The sequence below is a fragment of the Microtus pennsylvanicus genome, chromosome 17, assembly GCF_037038515.1.
Source record: "Microtus pennsylvanicus isolate mMicPen1 chromosome 17, mMicPen1.hap1, whole genome shotgun sequence".
Taxonomy (NCBI): Eukaryota; Metazoa; Chordata; class Mammalia; order Rodentia; family Cricetidae; genus Microtus; species Microtus pennsylvanicus.
Genome location: NC_134595.1, coordinates 5,459,473 through 5,473,494, shown reverse-complemented (window position 1 = coordinate 5,473,494; position 14,022 = coordinate 5,459,473). Strand labels below are relative to the sequence as shown.

Below are 14,022 nucleotides of genomic sequence, written 5' to 3'. Positions count from 1 at the left end.
GAGACCCTATTATTTTTCTTTACATGTATATAGTGGCCTTTATTGCTGGATCCCACATGGTAGAAGGTGAGACCCTATTATTTTTCTTTACATGTATATAGTGGCCTTTATTGCTGGATTCCACATGGTAGAAAGAGAGAATCTATTCTTTTTCTTTACACATGGTGGAAGGTGAGAACCTATTCTTTTTCTTTACACATGGTAGAATGTGAGAACCTATTCTTTTTCTTTACACATGTTAGAAGGTGAGAACCTATTCTTTTTCTTTACACATGGTAGAAGGTGAGAACCTATTCTTTTTCTTTACACATGGTGGAAGGTAAGAACCTATTCTTTTTCTTTACACATGTACTTGCACACACATGAAATGTAAAAACATTTTTTCAACTAATTAAAAAATGTTTTGGGGAGCTATTTAGGGAAATAGCTCACTCAGTAGACAAAGGGCCAGATATACTAGCACTGGGACTGGATTCATATCCCTAGCACCCTGGTAAAGAGCCAACAATGGGGTGGGATAGAAGACAGAAGGATCTGTGGAGTGAATCATTGAGCTACACATTAAAAAAAAAAACAAAAAACAAAAACAAAAAAAAAAAAAAACGAAGGCTGGTGGAAAGCATGTAGGCTAACTGCAGATCAGATCTCCCCATCTCCTTCAAATCCAATCCCCCAGTCTCATCCCCAGCTCTGTATAGAATACCAGCTGAGGCTCCCTGCACCCCTGGTCCCATCTTCACTGGATCCCACAGATCCCCCCCTCCCCCCATTTACTTCCCTCCCCCCACCTCATTGCTGCATCCTAGACACCAACTCCTGGGAATTCCCTGGGAATCCATAGAGCATCCTGACCAGAAAAACAGGTAGGCTAACTGTAGATCTTTACCCATATCTCCTCTCCCAATTTAATCCCCTAGTCTCATCTATAGCTCTGTAGCAGATCACCTGCTGAGGCCTCCATGCCCTCCACCCATCTCCTCATCCCCCAATATCATCCACAGCTCTGTAGTAGACTATCTCTTAGGGCCTCTCCTCACTCCTTGCCCCATCCCTGAGGACTAAGCAGATCCTGGTGGAACACCCTGCTTTCCTCCTTCCTGTGTACCTTGCCCCAGTCCCATCCTAAGTGTCAGACCCCAATACCTACACATACATTTTACCCAGAACCCTCAGTGGCCACATCCATCAGAATCCCAGAAGAATTTCCTACTAGGCAACACAGAGCAACCACAGTCTAATGTTGCGGGAGCTCCTTCCGCTCCTTCAGCCAATAGCCGCTGAGATATCAGCCCATTGGGGCGTGGTCTCTCTCCCTTTAAAAAAGTCTCAGTCTCCCTCTCCTCTCCTCTCCTCTCCTCTCCTCTCCTCTCCTCTCCTCTCCTCTCCTCTCCTCTCCTCTCCTCTCCTCTCCTCTCCTCCCCTCCCCTCCCCTTGTCTTCTCTCTCTCTCTCTCTCTCTCTCTCTCTCTCTCTCTCTCTCTCTCTCTCTCTCTCTCTCTCTCTCTCTCTCTCTCTCTCGGTAATGGATGGAAAAGGGCACTCTTGGCAAACAGACCTAAGAAACAAGCTGGTGTAGCCATTTTAGTACCTGACGAAATAGACTTCAAACCAAAATTAATCAGAAAAGATAGAGAAGGAGACTATATACTCAAAGGAAAGAACCCACCAAGAGGACACTGCAGTTCTCAACATTTATATATCAAACACAGGGCATCCAAGTTCATAGAAGAAACACTTACTACAGCTTAAAGCACATACCAAATCTCGTAATAGCTGAATAGTGAGAGACTGCAAAATCTACAAGAGCAATGCTGGTGCTAACAAACATCATAGACCAAATGGACCAAACAGATATTTAGAGAACACTTCACCCAAACACAAAAGAATATACCTTCTTCTCAGCAAATTGACCACAGATTTGGATACAAACAAGTCTGATATAAAAAACAGAAATAACCCTGCATCCGCTATGATCACCATGGATTAAAGCAGGACATCAACAGAAACAACAAAAAGTTTACAAACTCATGGAAACTGAACAACTCACTACTAAATGAAAAATGGGTCAAGACAGAAATTAAGAAAGAAAGACTTTCTAGAACTGATTGAATGAAAATGAACATACTCAAAGGTATGGGACACAATGAAGGTGGTTCTATAAGAGGCAAGTTCATTACTGGGTGGTGGTGGCGCAAGCCTTTAATACTAGCACTCAGGAGGCAGAGGCAGGAGGATCTCTGTGAGTTTGAGGCCAGCCTGGTCTACAAAAGCAAGTTCCAGAATAGGCTCCAAAGCTACAGAGAAACCCTGTCTCGGGGGGAAAAAAAGGCAAGTTCATACTACTAAGTGTCTAAAAAAAAAAAAAGAAGAGATAGAATATTCAAATTAACAGAATTAAAAATGAAAAGTGGAACATAATAAGACTCTGAGGAAATCAAGAGAATCTTAAGGACATACTTTATTTTTTGCTTTTTTCAAAACAGAGTTTCTTTGGGTAGCCCTTGGCTGTCCTGGATCTTACGCTGTAGACCAGGTTGGCCTCAAGCTCAAAGATCTACCTGTCTCTGCCTCCTGAGTGCTAGAATTAAAGGCATTTGTCACCACCATCAGGCTAAAGGCTTTTAATTTTATTTTACGTTTACGACATACTTGAAAAGCAGTTGTTCTACCAAATTGGAAAAAACTAACAGAAATGGATAATTTTTTTTCAATCGGTACCACTTACTAAGGTTAAGTCAAGATCGCATATGCAATTTCAGTAGACCTAGAAACCGTAGTGAAATAGAAGCAGTCATTAACTGCCTTCCAATAAAAAAAAAAAGGAAAAGAAAAGCCAAGGACTAAGGATGGTTTTAGCATAGAATTCTACCAAACTTTCAAAGAGTTAATGCCAACATTCCTCAAATTACTCCACAAAACAGAGAAAAAAGGAACACTGCCCAGTTTGTTTTATAAGGCCATATTTACTGATCCCCAAACACATGAAGACTCAATAAATAAAGAGAATTACAGGCCTATTCCCTATTATGAACAAAAATGCAAAAATTATCAATAAAATACAAGAACAATAAACCAATAAAATCTAAGAACAAATAAAAAAGATCACCCACAATGATCAAGTAGGCTTCATCCCACTGCTGCAGGGATGGTTCAACAAATATAAATATATATATACTCCATCATACAAACAAATGCAAAGACTAAAACCACATCACCATCTCATTAAATGCAGAAAGGCCTTTGACAAAACCCAACGCCCCTTCACAATTAAAGTTCTAGAGAGAACAGGGATACAAGGGACATACCTTTATATAACGAGGGCTTTACAGCTCAAGGCCAACATTATTTCAATGGAGAGAAATTCACAGGACTATTCAGGGCTGCCAAGGGACAGGGATGGGGGTAGTGGGGAGTTGTTTAAGTGCAGAGGGAGTTTTAGGGTTCTTGTTTTGAGATAGGCTCTTCTTCTACAGCTCAGGATAGCCTGGAACTCAGTATGTAGCCTGGATTGGTCTCAAACGCATAGCAAACCTTCTACATCAGTCTCCTGGGTAACTGGGATTACAGGCATGAGTCATCAGATTGAGTGTTTTGCAAGATAAAAATGTTCTGGAAATCTATTATTAAACCATGATTACAATATACACAATATTACTGAACTGTATAAAGTTACAAATGGTCAAGAAATTAAATTCTGCTATGGTATTTTTTTTTTTACAATGATTAAAACAAAGGTTAGAAAAACCTTAACAGGCTAGGTGGTGGTGGTTTATACCTTTAATCCCAGTGCTCAGGAGGCAGAGGCAGGCGGATCTCTGTCAGTTCAAGGCCAGCCTGGTCTATAGAGGGAGTTCCAGGATAGCCAGGGCTGTTACATAGAGAAACCCTGTCTTGAAAAGAGAGGAGAGAGAGAGAGAGAGAGAGAGAGAGAGAGAGAGAGAGAGAGATATTAAGAGAATAAAAATTTATCTTTAGCATGCTTCAAAACAAACCCCAAAGAAGCTACATCTATTGTTCAATGATCCTAACAGTTAAAAGATTCTAGCTTTGTAAAACAAGAAAAACTGAGCAATTTTAATAAACAATCATTTGTAATGGAAAATAACACACACCTTTTATAAATTATCAAGGAAGAGGTAAAATACTCAGCCTTATTAATGAGTATAAAAAATGACAATGTTATATACCTCAAGAGCTTTTACAAAAATATATAAACCAATATATAAAGGCATAAAATACTGCCTACTATGCTATTATTTCTAGATATTTCAAGTGGTACAGTATTTATGATAGATGCGGACATTACAGTAGTACTGAAGAAATTTTCTCCAGAAATAAGACTCAGAAAATTCAACATCCCACTACACAATAAAGAAGGCAAGTAGAGTCCTTTAGGGCCTAGAGGAAGGTGTTGATCTAAAAAAGATTACGGGGGGATGAGTTAGGGGTCAATTTAGTCCGTGATTCCCTTTAATCCTTCCACACTACCCACTTTCCCTCTTTTGCCTACAAATTTACCTAAGTTTTAACTTGGTATTGTGATGGTGATACCTGTTTACAAAATCTAGTGCACATGAGGCTGAAGCAGAAGAATGTACATCTGAGTCATACACCAAGCCAAGTTGTGCTACAAAATAACATCCATCAAAAATATACCAGGCTTTCCGATCTAACCTGCATTAATTATTGAACTAAAAACTATGTGTACTGGGAACTGGGGAGATGGTTCAGTTGGTAGGGTCTTACATAGATGGGCACACAAGTATGACCCCAGAGTCAAGTAGAAATGTCAGGCATGATGGTATGTGTCTGTAATTCCAGCACTGGGGAGGCAGAGATAGTGGGTACCTAGAGCTTGCTTGCCAGCTGGTCAAGCTTGCTTGATGAGCTCCAGGCCAATGAGAGAAATATGGGTGACACCTGAGAACACCACCAGATTGTTTTCTGGCTCCACGCACAAACAAATAAATGTGTATTGTTTCTAGCTTTTGCCTTAGGATGTAGTGAAAGGTTGCAGTTACTCCTCCTCTGTTATAAAGAGGGTTGCTAAAATTTAAGGAGACAAAAAGCACATCCTCACTTGGGATAGTGGCAAATGGATAACAGAAAATGTATTTTATCACTTCCTCTAAAACACATAAAATTTACAGAGAAGGGCAGTTTTAACCTCTGAAGAGTATAGAAAATGGAGGAATTTGCATGTTTTTACATTTTTCTTCTCTAGGAACCCCATCAGGCAGTAAGGAAAGAATGCAGTTCTAAGAATTCTATGTCATGAAGGAAGGGACACAGGAAGGTGGGAGGAGTCATGTGCACGACAGCACGGTTCTCCTCCCTACAGTCTTGCTAAGTAGACCAGGTTGGCCTCAAAATCTCAGTTCTCTGACCTGAATGCTGGGATTGCAGGAGCCTACCACACTGTGGCTGAGTAAGGCTTAAAGGATGAAGGGAAGGACAACATTCCTGGACAGGGCATCAGTAAGCACTCACTGTAGCTGAGAGAAATGTGTGTGGTCTAGCTCTTTGAGAAAGAAGTTTCATAATCTTGACAGCAAAAAGAGAGAAACATACCTGAAGCTAAGCCTTAATCAGAACAGACACCCTACAATTCCTGGAAAATCGCTCTAAATACTTACCGCCTATGTAGGCCACAGTATAAAAGGTGACACCGAATTCCAAACAGCTGATGCTCTGGAAACCATACCTTACCCTTAAGACAAGATAGCTCTCCACACACCTGAAGCCTGAGGTGGAGTGACGATGACGCTAACAGAATAATCCAACTCCTCCCTAGATGCCAACGGTGCCCTCCTTCCACAAAGAAAAAAATGTGCCTACTTCCAGGCTTAAAAAATGACCCATCCCACTCTGTTATTTAAAGTCCTTTGCTGTAGATGGAAGTTTCTGTCCCATCTGGTCCCATGGTCTTTCAGTCCCAAATAAACACACAGATGCTTGGCCTATTAGCTCAGGCGTATTATTAACTAGCTCTTACAACTTAAATTATCCATAATTCTTGTCTATGTTTAGCCATGTGGTTTGGTACCTTTTCTCAGTGAGTAGTTCTCATCTTGCTTCCTCTGTCTGGCTGGTGACTGACTGTCTTTCCTCTTCCCAGAATTCTCTTAGCCTGGTCACCCTGCCTATACTTCCTGCCTGGCTACTGGCTAATCAGTGTTTTATTAAACTAATATAAACGACATATTTACAGTGTACAAGAGTATTACTCACAGCACTTTGCCTTATGTCTGACTTTCAAGTACTAGACAGATTTGAGTAAGCAAACAAACTGTGGCACGGATGTTGGATATATTTCATAGACAACACAAGGTAACTCTAACTAGTAGTTAGCTGATGTCACAGAAAAGGTGCATGACATGCATATCAAAGAATTATTTCAGCAGTGCGGTGGACACTAATGGCAACAGGGATAAAAAATTCCTTTGATCTCATAATATGAATAGAAGTGACAGAGCTGGAGAAAGTTATCAGTGTGGTTGTGACAGGACACTAGAAATTACTCATACTAAAAAATAAGGTGAAAGTAACCGAGGGCTGTGTCATAGCCTCAAACATTGTAACATACGTGAAATGAAATCTAAGACACCAAACTATAAGAAATGCAATTGAGAAATTTTCAGAATTAACAATAATAAATGTGGCAGGGGTAGAGATATAACAACGGGCATTTCTAGAAATCAAAGGTAAAACCAAAGACAGAAGAGGGAGGCAAAACTATCTTAAATATGATCAAATATTTTCTCAGAGTTGGAAAGAATTCACTGCCAATAGATACATATTTCTGAGAAATAGATTTAAAATTGAGGCAAAAAAAATACATCAGTCTAAACCATGGACTAAAAAAGAAACAGAGAGTTAAAAATTGAATGTACTAAAAATTTCCAATTAAAAAATATTCTAAAACAGATGTATCCAACCTATGACCCACAGGCCGCATGTGTCCCAGGGTAGTTATAAATAAATATGAGCTAACACATCTGTACATTATGATGTACATGTCATGTTGTAAAGCCAAAAGGTTGGACAGTCAAGAAAACACCTGCCGTGCACAACTGAGGATTTGAATTTGGATCCTTAATACTCATGTAAAGTCAGGGAAGAGAGTGAACCTGGATTTATAATCCCTACGCTGGGAAGGTGAAAACAGGCAGACAGATCCCCCAAGCTCACTGGCCAACTAGTCAATCAGTGAGCTCTGAGTCAATATAAGAAGCTATCTACAAGGTAGGTAAGGTGAACACCCATTGTCATCCTCTGGCCTACACATTTATTTGTATGCATGCTCAAGGACGACCTGTGTAAGCACCTGCACATAAAAAATTATCTACAATATGCATATACCTTTTAAAAAAAGATAAACCCAAGCTGGGCCTTGGGAGGCAGAGGCAGGAGAATCTCTTGATTTTGAGGCTGACCTGGTACAGCCAAGGCTACATAGAAAAAATCTTGCCCCCCAAAACCAACCTCCCACAAAAAAAAAAAAAGAAGAAAAGAGGAGGAGGAAAAGAGAAGATACATCAGAAGACGACAAAATTCTTCTATAAAATGCTAGATAGTAAATATTTTAGGGTCTGTTGGCATATAAGCACACATGGACATATATAACTCAAACTGATTCCAAGAAAGATTTGATCCACGGTACAGTTTGTGAATTCCTGATCTAAACCTCAAAAAAAAAATTTTTTTTTTAAGTTTTTGTTTTTGATGATTTATCTTTATTTTATGTGCATTGGTGTTCTGTCTGCATGTATGTCTTGTGTGAGGGTATCAGATCCCCTGGAACTGAAGTCACAGACAGAGCTTCCGTATGGATGCTAGAAACTGAATCCAGAGCCTCTTGAAGAGCAGCAGTTAGTGCTCTTAACCACTGAACCATCTCTCCAGTCCCCAGGCAATGTCTTAATTATATGTTATCTTAAAGATGACTATCTCAAAAGACAAAGATATATGAGGATCAAAAGGCTATCTAAGGATACACTTTGTAAATATTAATTAAAAGGAACCCGTGGTAGAAAATTAGTATCAGAAGAAGCACATTTAATCTTGATTCTTAAATTGTCTGGATTGAGAGAGCTATTTAGGAAAGGTTATTAAAGGGTCTTTTCTTATGGGAAGAGTTTTTTTTTTTTTTTTTGAGACAGGGTCTCTCTCTTTGTAACCCACACCTCCTCCTCCTGTGCCTTCCAGTGCAGTGATTACAGGCATGCAGCCAGCACCACACCAGCCTGTTAGACAACATCTTATTTATTTACACAAGGCTACCAATTGTACCTTGCCATTGGTTTTGTGGAGCAAAGGGGAGGGTTTGCTACATCATAACTGTGTTCATCTGTCTGTGAGAATGAATCCAGAGATGATTAGAACAGACAGTGCTGATGGACTCAAACTCTATATACTATTGGGAGGTGGTAGGACTGTGTAGAGTTGGGTCTAAGTGGAGGAAGTAGGTTTCTGGGTATGTCTCATGGACATGACCCCTTCCTATTAGTCCTATCTGCCATGAGGTGAGCAGCCTCAGCCACATGGGTGTACTGGCATCAGATACAGGTCTAAGGCAGTGGACCCAACTGTCAAGGCACTAAAACCTCTGAATCCATGGACCAAAATAAGTCCTACCTACCCTCCTTAATTTTTTCACAGGTATTTTCCAGAGCATTTTTCTCATTCTATTGTAAATCTAAAAGTACTTTAAATAAAAGGTTAAAACTTACATACCAAAATGTGTATGTGTACATGTACGTATACACACACATGCACGCACACGAGACAAGGCAGAATTTTACTATGTTAGATGGAGCAGTTAGAGGCAGTTAATTTTTTTGCTTATGCTTTCTAAGTTACTTATAAGAAGAATGTTTTACTTGTAATTTTTTATTTGTGGCAATATGCAAAAATGACTAATTTTTTGTAACTTGATCTACAAAAAATATTCTAAGATATATTTTTATTTATGTATTTATTTTTAATTTTTTCTAAAGATTTATTTATTACATACAGTGTTCTGCCTGCATGTGTGCCTTCATGACAGAAGAGGACACCAGATCTCATTACAGATGGTTGTGAGATCCACCATGTGATTGCTGGGAATTGAACTCAGGACCTCTGAAAGAACAGCCAGTGCTCTTAACCGCTAAGCCATCTCTCCAGCCCTATATTTTTATTTTTAATGGCAAGCTGTACACAGTTGGATGGAGGTACCTTAATATTTATATTTTTTGGAATTTTTCATATTTTTATAATATTTATTTTCTATAAATCTGCAACCCATATCTTCAATTCTAACCTGACACTGTTAAAATGCCTAGTTTAATGTTTATTTTGCTATTTTTCTTTTGTTCTTCATTGAACAAAGGTCTTTAATCAGGTCAGATATATTTAGCTGTTTACTACCTCCATCTTTGAAAACCTATTTAAATCCTCTATACGGTTGGCTACGTAACAGTAAGGGAAGTAAATAAACTTTATTAACCTCAGAATCATGCCCTCTCTGTGGGAAGAATCCCATCTACATCCCACTGACTCTGCCTGTCCTTTCCAGTGTGGTAGCTAGTGGAACACAAATGGTCCCCAGAGCCAAAGCAAATGATTTACCCCAGTGGTCAGCTGAGGAGATGTCTCAGGGGATAAAAGCACTGTAGAGTAAGCCTACTAGTGCGTCCCATCTCCACGCAGAACACTGGATCTGCAGGACAAGCACTAACAGTGAAGTGGTAGAAATGAGGGACTGCCTCTCTAATCAAGGGAGAAGCAGAGAATCTACTCCTGGAAAAAAACAAAACAAAAAATATTCCCTCAAACGTAGACATCAAAGCAGCACTGCCCCTTCCTTGTTGCCACAGAAAGGCTATGCCCCGGAAGTGTTTCTGCTCCTTCCTCGGGGATCCAGGGAGCAGCTGGCAATGAGGACGAGTTATGAAGACAAGCCATGAAGACAAGCCATGGCAACTGATCTGGAGTGTTAATGCACAGCCTCTAAGTGAGAGAAGAGGCCATGTCCTATGACACTGACATTTTGTGACTGTTGTTGTATACAGAATGCTTTCAAAATATGACAATTTGGACATTGTAGAATTTTGGGGCTCCCCAACTTTTTCCTATCCAGTTTGGTATAAGACAGGCTGTGTTCGGTGTCATGAGGGTCACTGATTCTGGTGAATGCTGCTCTAACTTTTCTACTAAGCACCTACAGTAAAGAGGACAACATGGTGGTCCTGGAGGCACAGCTTAAAGCAACACTGCAGTATCAATTTCTTTTGAATCTTGTATTCCACCTTGAAATTGGAGTTTATTTTATTTCTCTGACTCTTTAAACAAAATGGGCACCCCAGGTTAGCATTCTACACTTATTTCCTGGCATTGCATGTCTCCTGACAGTGCTTTTACTCTGCTCAGAAGACCAGCAGGGAAGTGACATGTTCATTGGTTTTGTCTCCAGATACAAGTTCAAATTTGTTTTACTTTCTTAAAATACAGACTTTTGACTGCATATTTAGCTTTTCTCTGAAATTTACCTTCCTTTTCTCTGCAAAATGGGAATAAGATTTTACCTTGCTATGAGGTAAAACCTATGCACACACACACGCACACGCATACACACACACACACACACACACACACACACACACACACACACACACAGTGTGTATAAGTTTAGTGCCTAAAACATACTATAACTTAGCATTAACCAAAGAATATTAGGGTAATAAGCATTCAAAAATCGGATACTTCACAGAGGTAAACTAAATGAGAGGAGCTACTAGACAGGTATATGGGAGGCTTCACTTCTCTAGACACATGGAAGAGATCTGACTGTCACAGAAGCCGGATTCTAGTGAAGCCTAAAAAGGAACCTACAGAAAAGGAAGGGAACTACTTCAGAGTATGGAAAACCTCCCTCTGATGAACAGAACTAAATCCATGCAAAGGCAGTTTATTACAGTCCATGTTTTTCAAAACCAGGCATCTCTGTACAGCTCATGAAAGCAAACATCTTGAGGACGGCGGCCCTAGTTCTAACCTGTGTGCTGGGTGATGGCGGTAGGGGAGTGGTATGGTTTCACATGGACTGCTCCTCAGAAGGCCTGGCTGCTAATACGGCAAGGTTCTGAGAAGTTAGTCAATTATGAGGACTTGACCTCGTTCAAGGATTAATCCATGGATAGGGTCATAATTGCATAGCAAGATGTAGAGAAACTTAGGAGGTGGAACTCAGCTGAAGGGAAATGGTCATTATAGCGTGACCTTCGAGACTAGGTTGTAATTTCCAATCATTCACAACTTACACACATTCATATCAGTGTGAGGTATAAGCATGTGTAATGTTCACATGTGCACATATGTGTACAGGTATGTGCATGTACGCTTGTGGAAACCAGGTCAATGAGTGTCTTCTGGAATCACTTCCTACACTGTTTCTTTAGTGTGTGTAGGGGAGGAAGCTGGGGGCATGTGTATGCTGCAGCAGCACACAGGAGAACACAGGGCTCCCACCATGTGAGCCACTACCAGTGTCTTTCCTCTCTGCTACGAGGCAGGACAATCTGCTCCACAGAGGATCCTGGCCATGATGTTCTGCCTCACCACGGCCTAAAAACAATGTTGCCAGGTGACCACACACTGCTGAAACTGAGTCAAAATAAATCTTTTCTTCTTTAAATTGATTTCTTAGGTATTCTGTCACAGTAACTTTCAGAACGCTAACATAGAAAAATTCAAATCTGAAAAGAAAATAAATGGAGAAGAAGTGAAACTGTGTTGCTCATAACGGGCAGTGCTCTAAGCAGGTAAGAAGCTGTAATGCTAGTAGACTTGTCTCAGCTGCTCAGGAGCCTGAGACAACAAGACTGAAAGCAGCCTCCCTAGGCGACAGAGTGAATTCAGATCAGTCTGGGTAACAGACTAGGTAAAAGACCATGTTTTTTAAAAGAGGGCTGGGCGTCAGGCTCCAAATGAGTGGTAGAGTGCTTGTCTAACAGGAAACCGTCCCTAAGGTCAACCCCCAATACAAGGAAGGGAGGGGGAGGAGAGAAGCTGCAGCACTGCCTCCTCCTCAACATGGCCTCACAGCCTCTCCATCCTTTTCTTAAGGGGGTGGATCTCTGCTCAACAGAGACAAATTACAGACATGATCTAAAGTGCTTTGTAATTCTGATTACTGTGTCTACTTAGAATTGTTTTCTTTATAAGTGCTTCTGCCTTAGATTTTATAACAATGTCTTTGCTTGAGACTTCTTAAATGTAATGGTTTATTTTAGAAAAGGTCGATCATTTCTTAACAAATACTTTAAAACTGAACACATTAACTTGTAATTTAATTCATATTTTCAAATACACATATTTTCAAATTTAGAGACATATGTGACCACAGCATCTAAGCACTGGGAATAGGTACCTGTTCTTCATTAGCCGGACCTCTCTCTTCCGCGCTGCTTCTTCGGCAGGCTGCGTAGGGAGTGCGGGAGAGGACGCCATGACAACCCCAGGGGCGATGGTGCTAGTGGGTGCTGTGCGGATCTGGTACGTCTGCACATCTCCAGAGGCAGCTGCGAAAAAGAGCAAACAAGCTATGAGCTACAGATAACTGCAATCTGATTCAGCTGTGTGTCAATCAGTCTAAAGATACTTGGATTAGAAGGGAAACGGAACAGATGATTCTGGCTAAAAAGAAGATGCCATTTACTGTACTATTAGTACAGGTACAGGTAAGGATGTCTGAGTGTCTCTGCTGGGTCTTACATTTACGTTGAATTGGAATAGAGATCTATTCTGTGATTAACATGCTTACCAACCTTAAGTCTAAAAGGAAAGTGAGGCCCAGCATAGATGATCTTCCTAGATATAGTCCTCAGTGTCTTCCTTTGATTTGGATAAATTCATATTAAAAAATTTCAAGCAGACTCTTGCCACGACATAAAAACGACCATGATTTTTCATAAATAGCAAAATGGAAGAGAAAATAAGCATATGGTCAACTATTATAAATTTCTAATTCAAACAAAACTCAAAGTATGAAAAAGTGGGCTACTGGGTGCTAATCATAGTATATGTAAACATATTATTCTTTAATATAAGTGATAATAAATAAACTCAAGCTGGATATTTTTGTTTGTTTGTTTGGTTTTCTGGGACAGGGTATCATTATGTTGTCCTGGCTGTCTGGAACTCAATATGTAGACCAAGCTGGACTAGAACTCAGAGATCCACCTGCCTCTGCCTCCCAAGGGCTGAGATTAAGGATTTTCTAACCAGATAATCTACAATATATGAAAAGAAATATAATCACAATTTGTCTATTATTTGCTTCTAAAAACAGTTTAATGATATACTGTCCTAATAAGTAACCTAATACTATGTGAGAGATTTTGAAGGTCTTTACAAAATCATCCATCAGTTAAAAATATCAGTTGTATCATCTGAGTGACAAAGATTTATATACTAAACATGTTACCATCTTCAAACTGACGTTGAGAATTCAAATTCACTGACATCCTGCTTTACAATTTTTTGAGTACCTGCATGTAAAGTGAAAAGGTGTTTTACTCCCTTTAATAAGCAAAATATATTTTCAAATATCACTGGTCTATTAACAGGATATAGTGTATAAATATATTAGGGATTGGTTAGATAAAAGACTTTCTCTTAGTATTTTGGTACCATTTAAAAGTAATTGTCCATGGTAAAGTGATATAACTCATTAACACAGGCAACATTTGTTATTAACAAAAATATTTTTAGAAGCAAATATTATTTTTCAGCCTATCAGTTTTTAATCTGGTCTATACTATGAACTGTTCAAATGAGTTAATGGAGAATAGTTAACACTCTCCAGACTCCTGAAATAAAGGAGGTAAAAGGAAGAACAACCCAAATCCTCTAGACCTTTGAGGACTTAAGAACAACTGTTCTCCAAAGAGCAGAAAATTTACATAATGACCTATGTTCTTTGGAACTTTTTATCTAAAATCAAAATTGATGACCTTAGGAAAACAATAAGTTTCATATG

At 39.6% G+C, this 14,022-nt stretch overlaps 1 protein-coding gene across 13 annotated transcripts in view; it reads right to left on the bottom strand.

Moving 5' to 3' along the window:
* The window catches only part of Creb1 (cAMP responsive element binding protein 1), a 60,056-nt gene that overhangs the window by 6,045 nt on the left and 39,989 nt on the right, over positions 1-14,022 (bottom strand). For all 13 annotated transcript variants that reach the window (XR_012908196.1, XR_012908195.1, XR_012908197.1 and 10 more), the window contains one exon: positions 12,412-12,562. Coding sequence is in view for 10 of the 13 variants with exons in the window: in XM_075951901.1 (XP_075808016.1) it covers positions 12,412-12,562 (151 nt within the window). In the remaining 3 variants the exon portion in view is untranslated. The remainder of the gene's footprint in view (positions 1-12,411; positions 12,563-14,022) is intronic.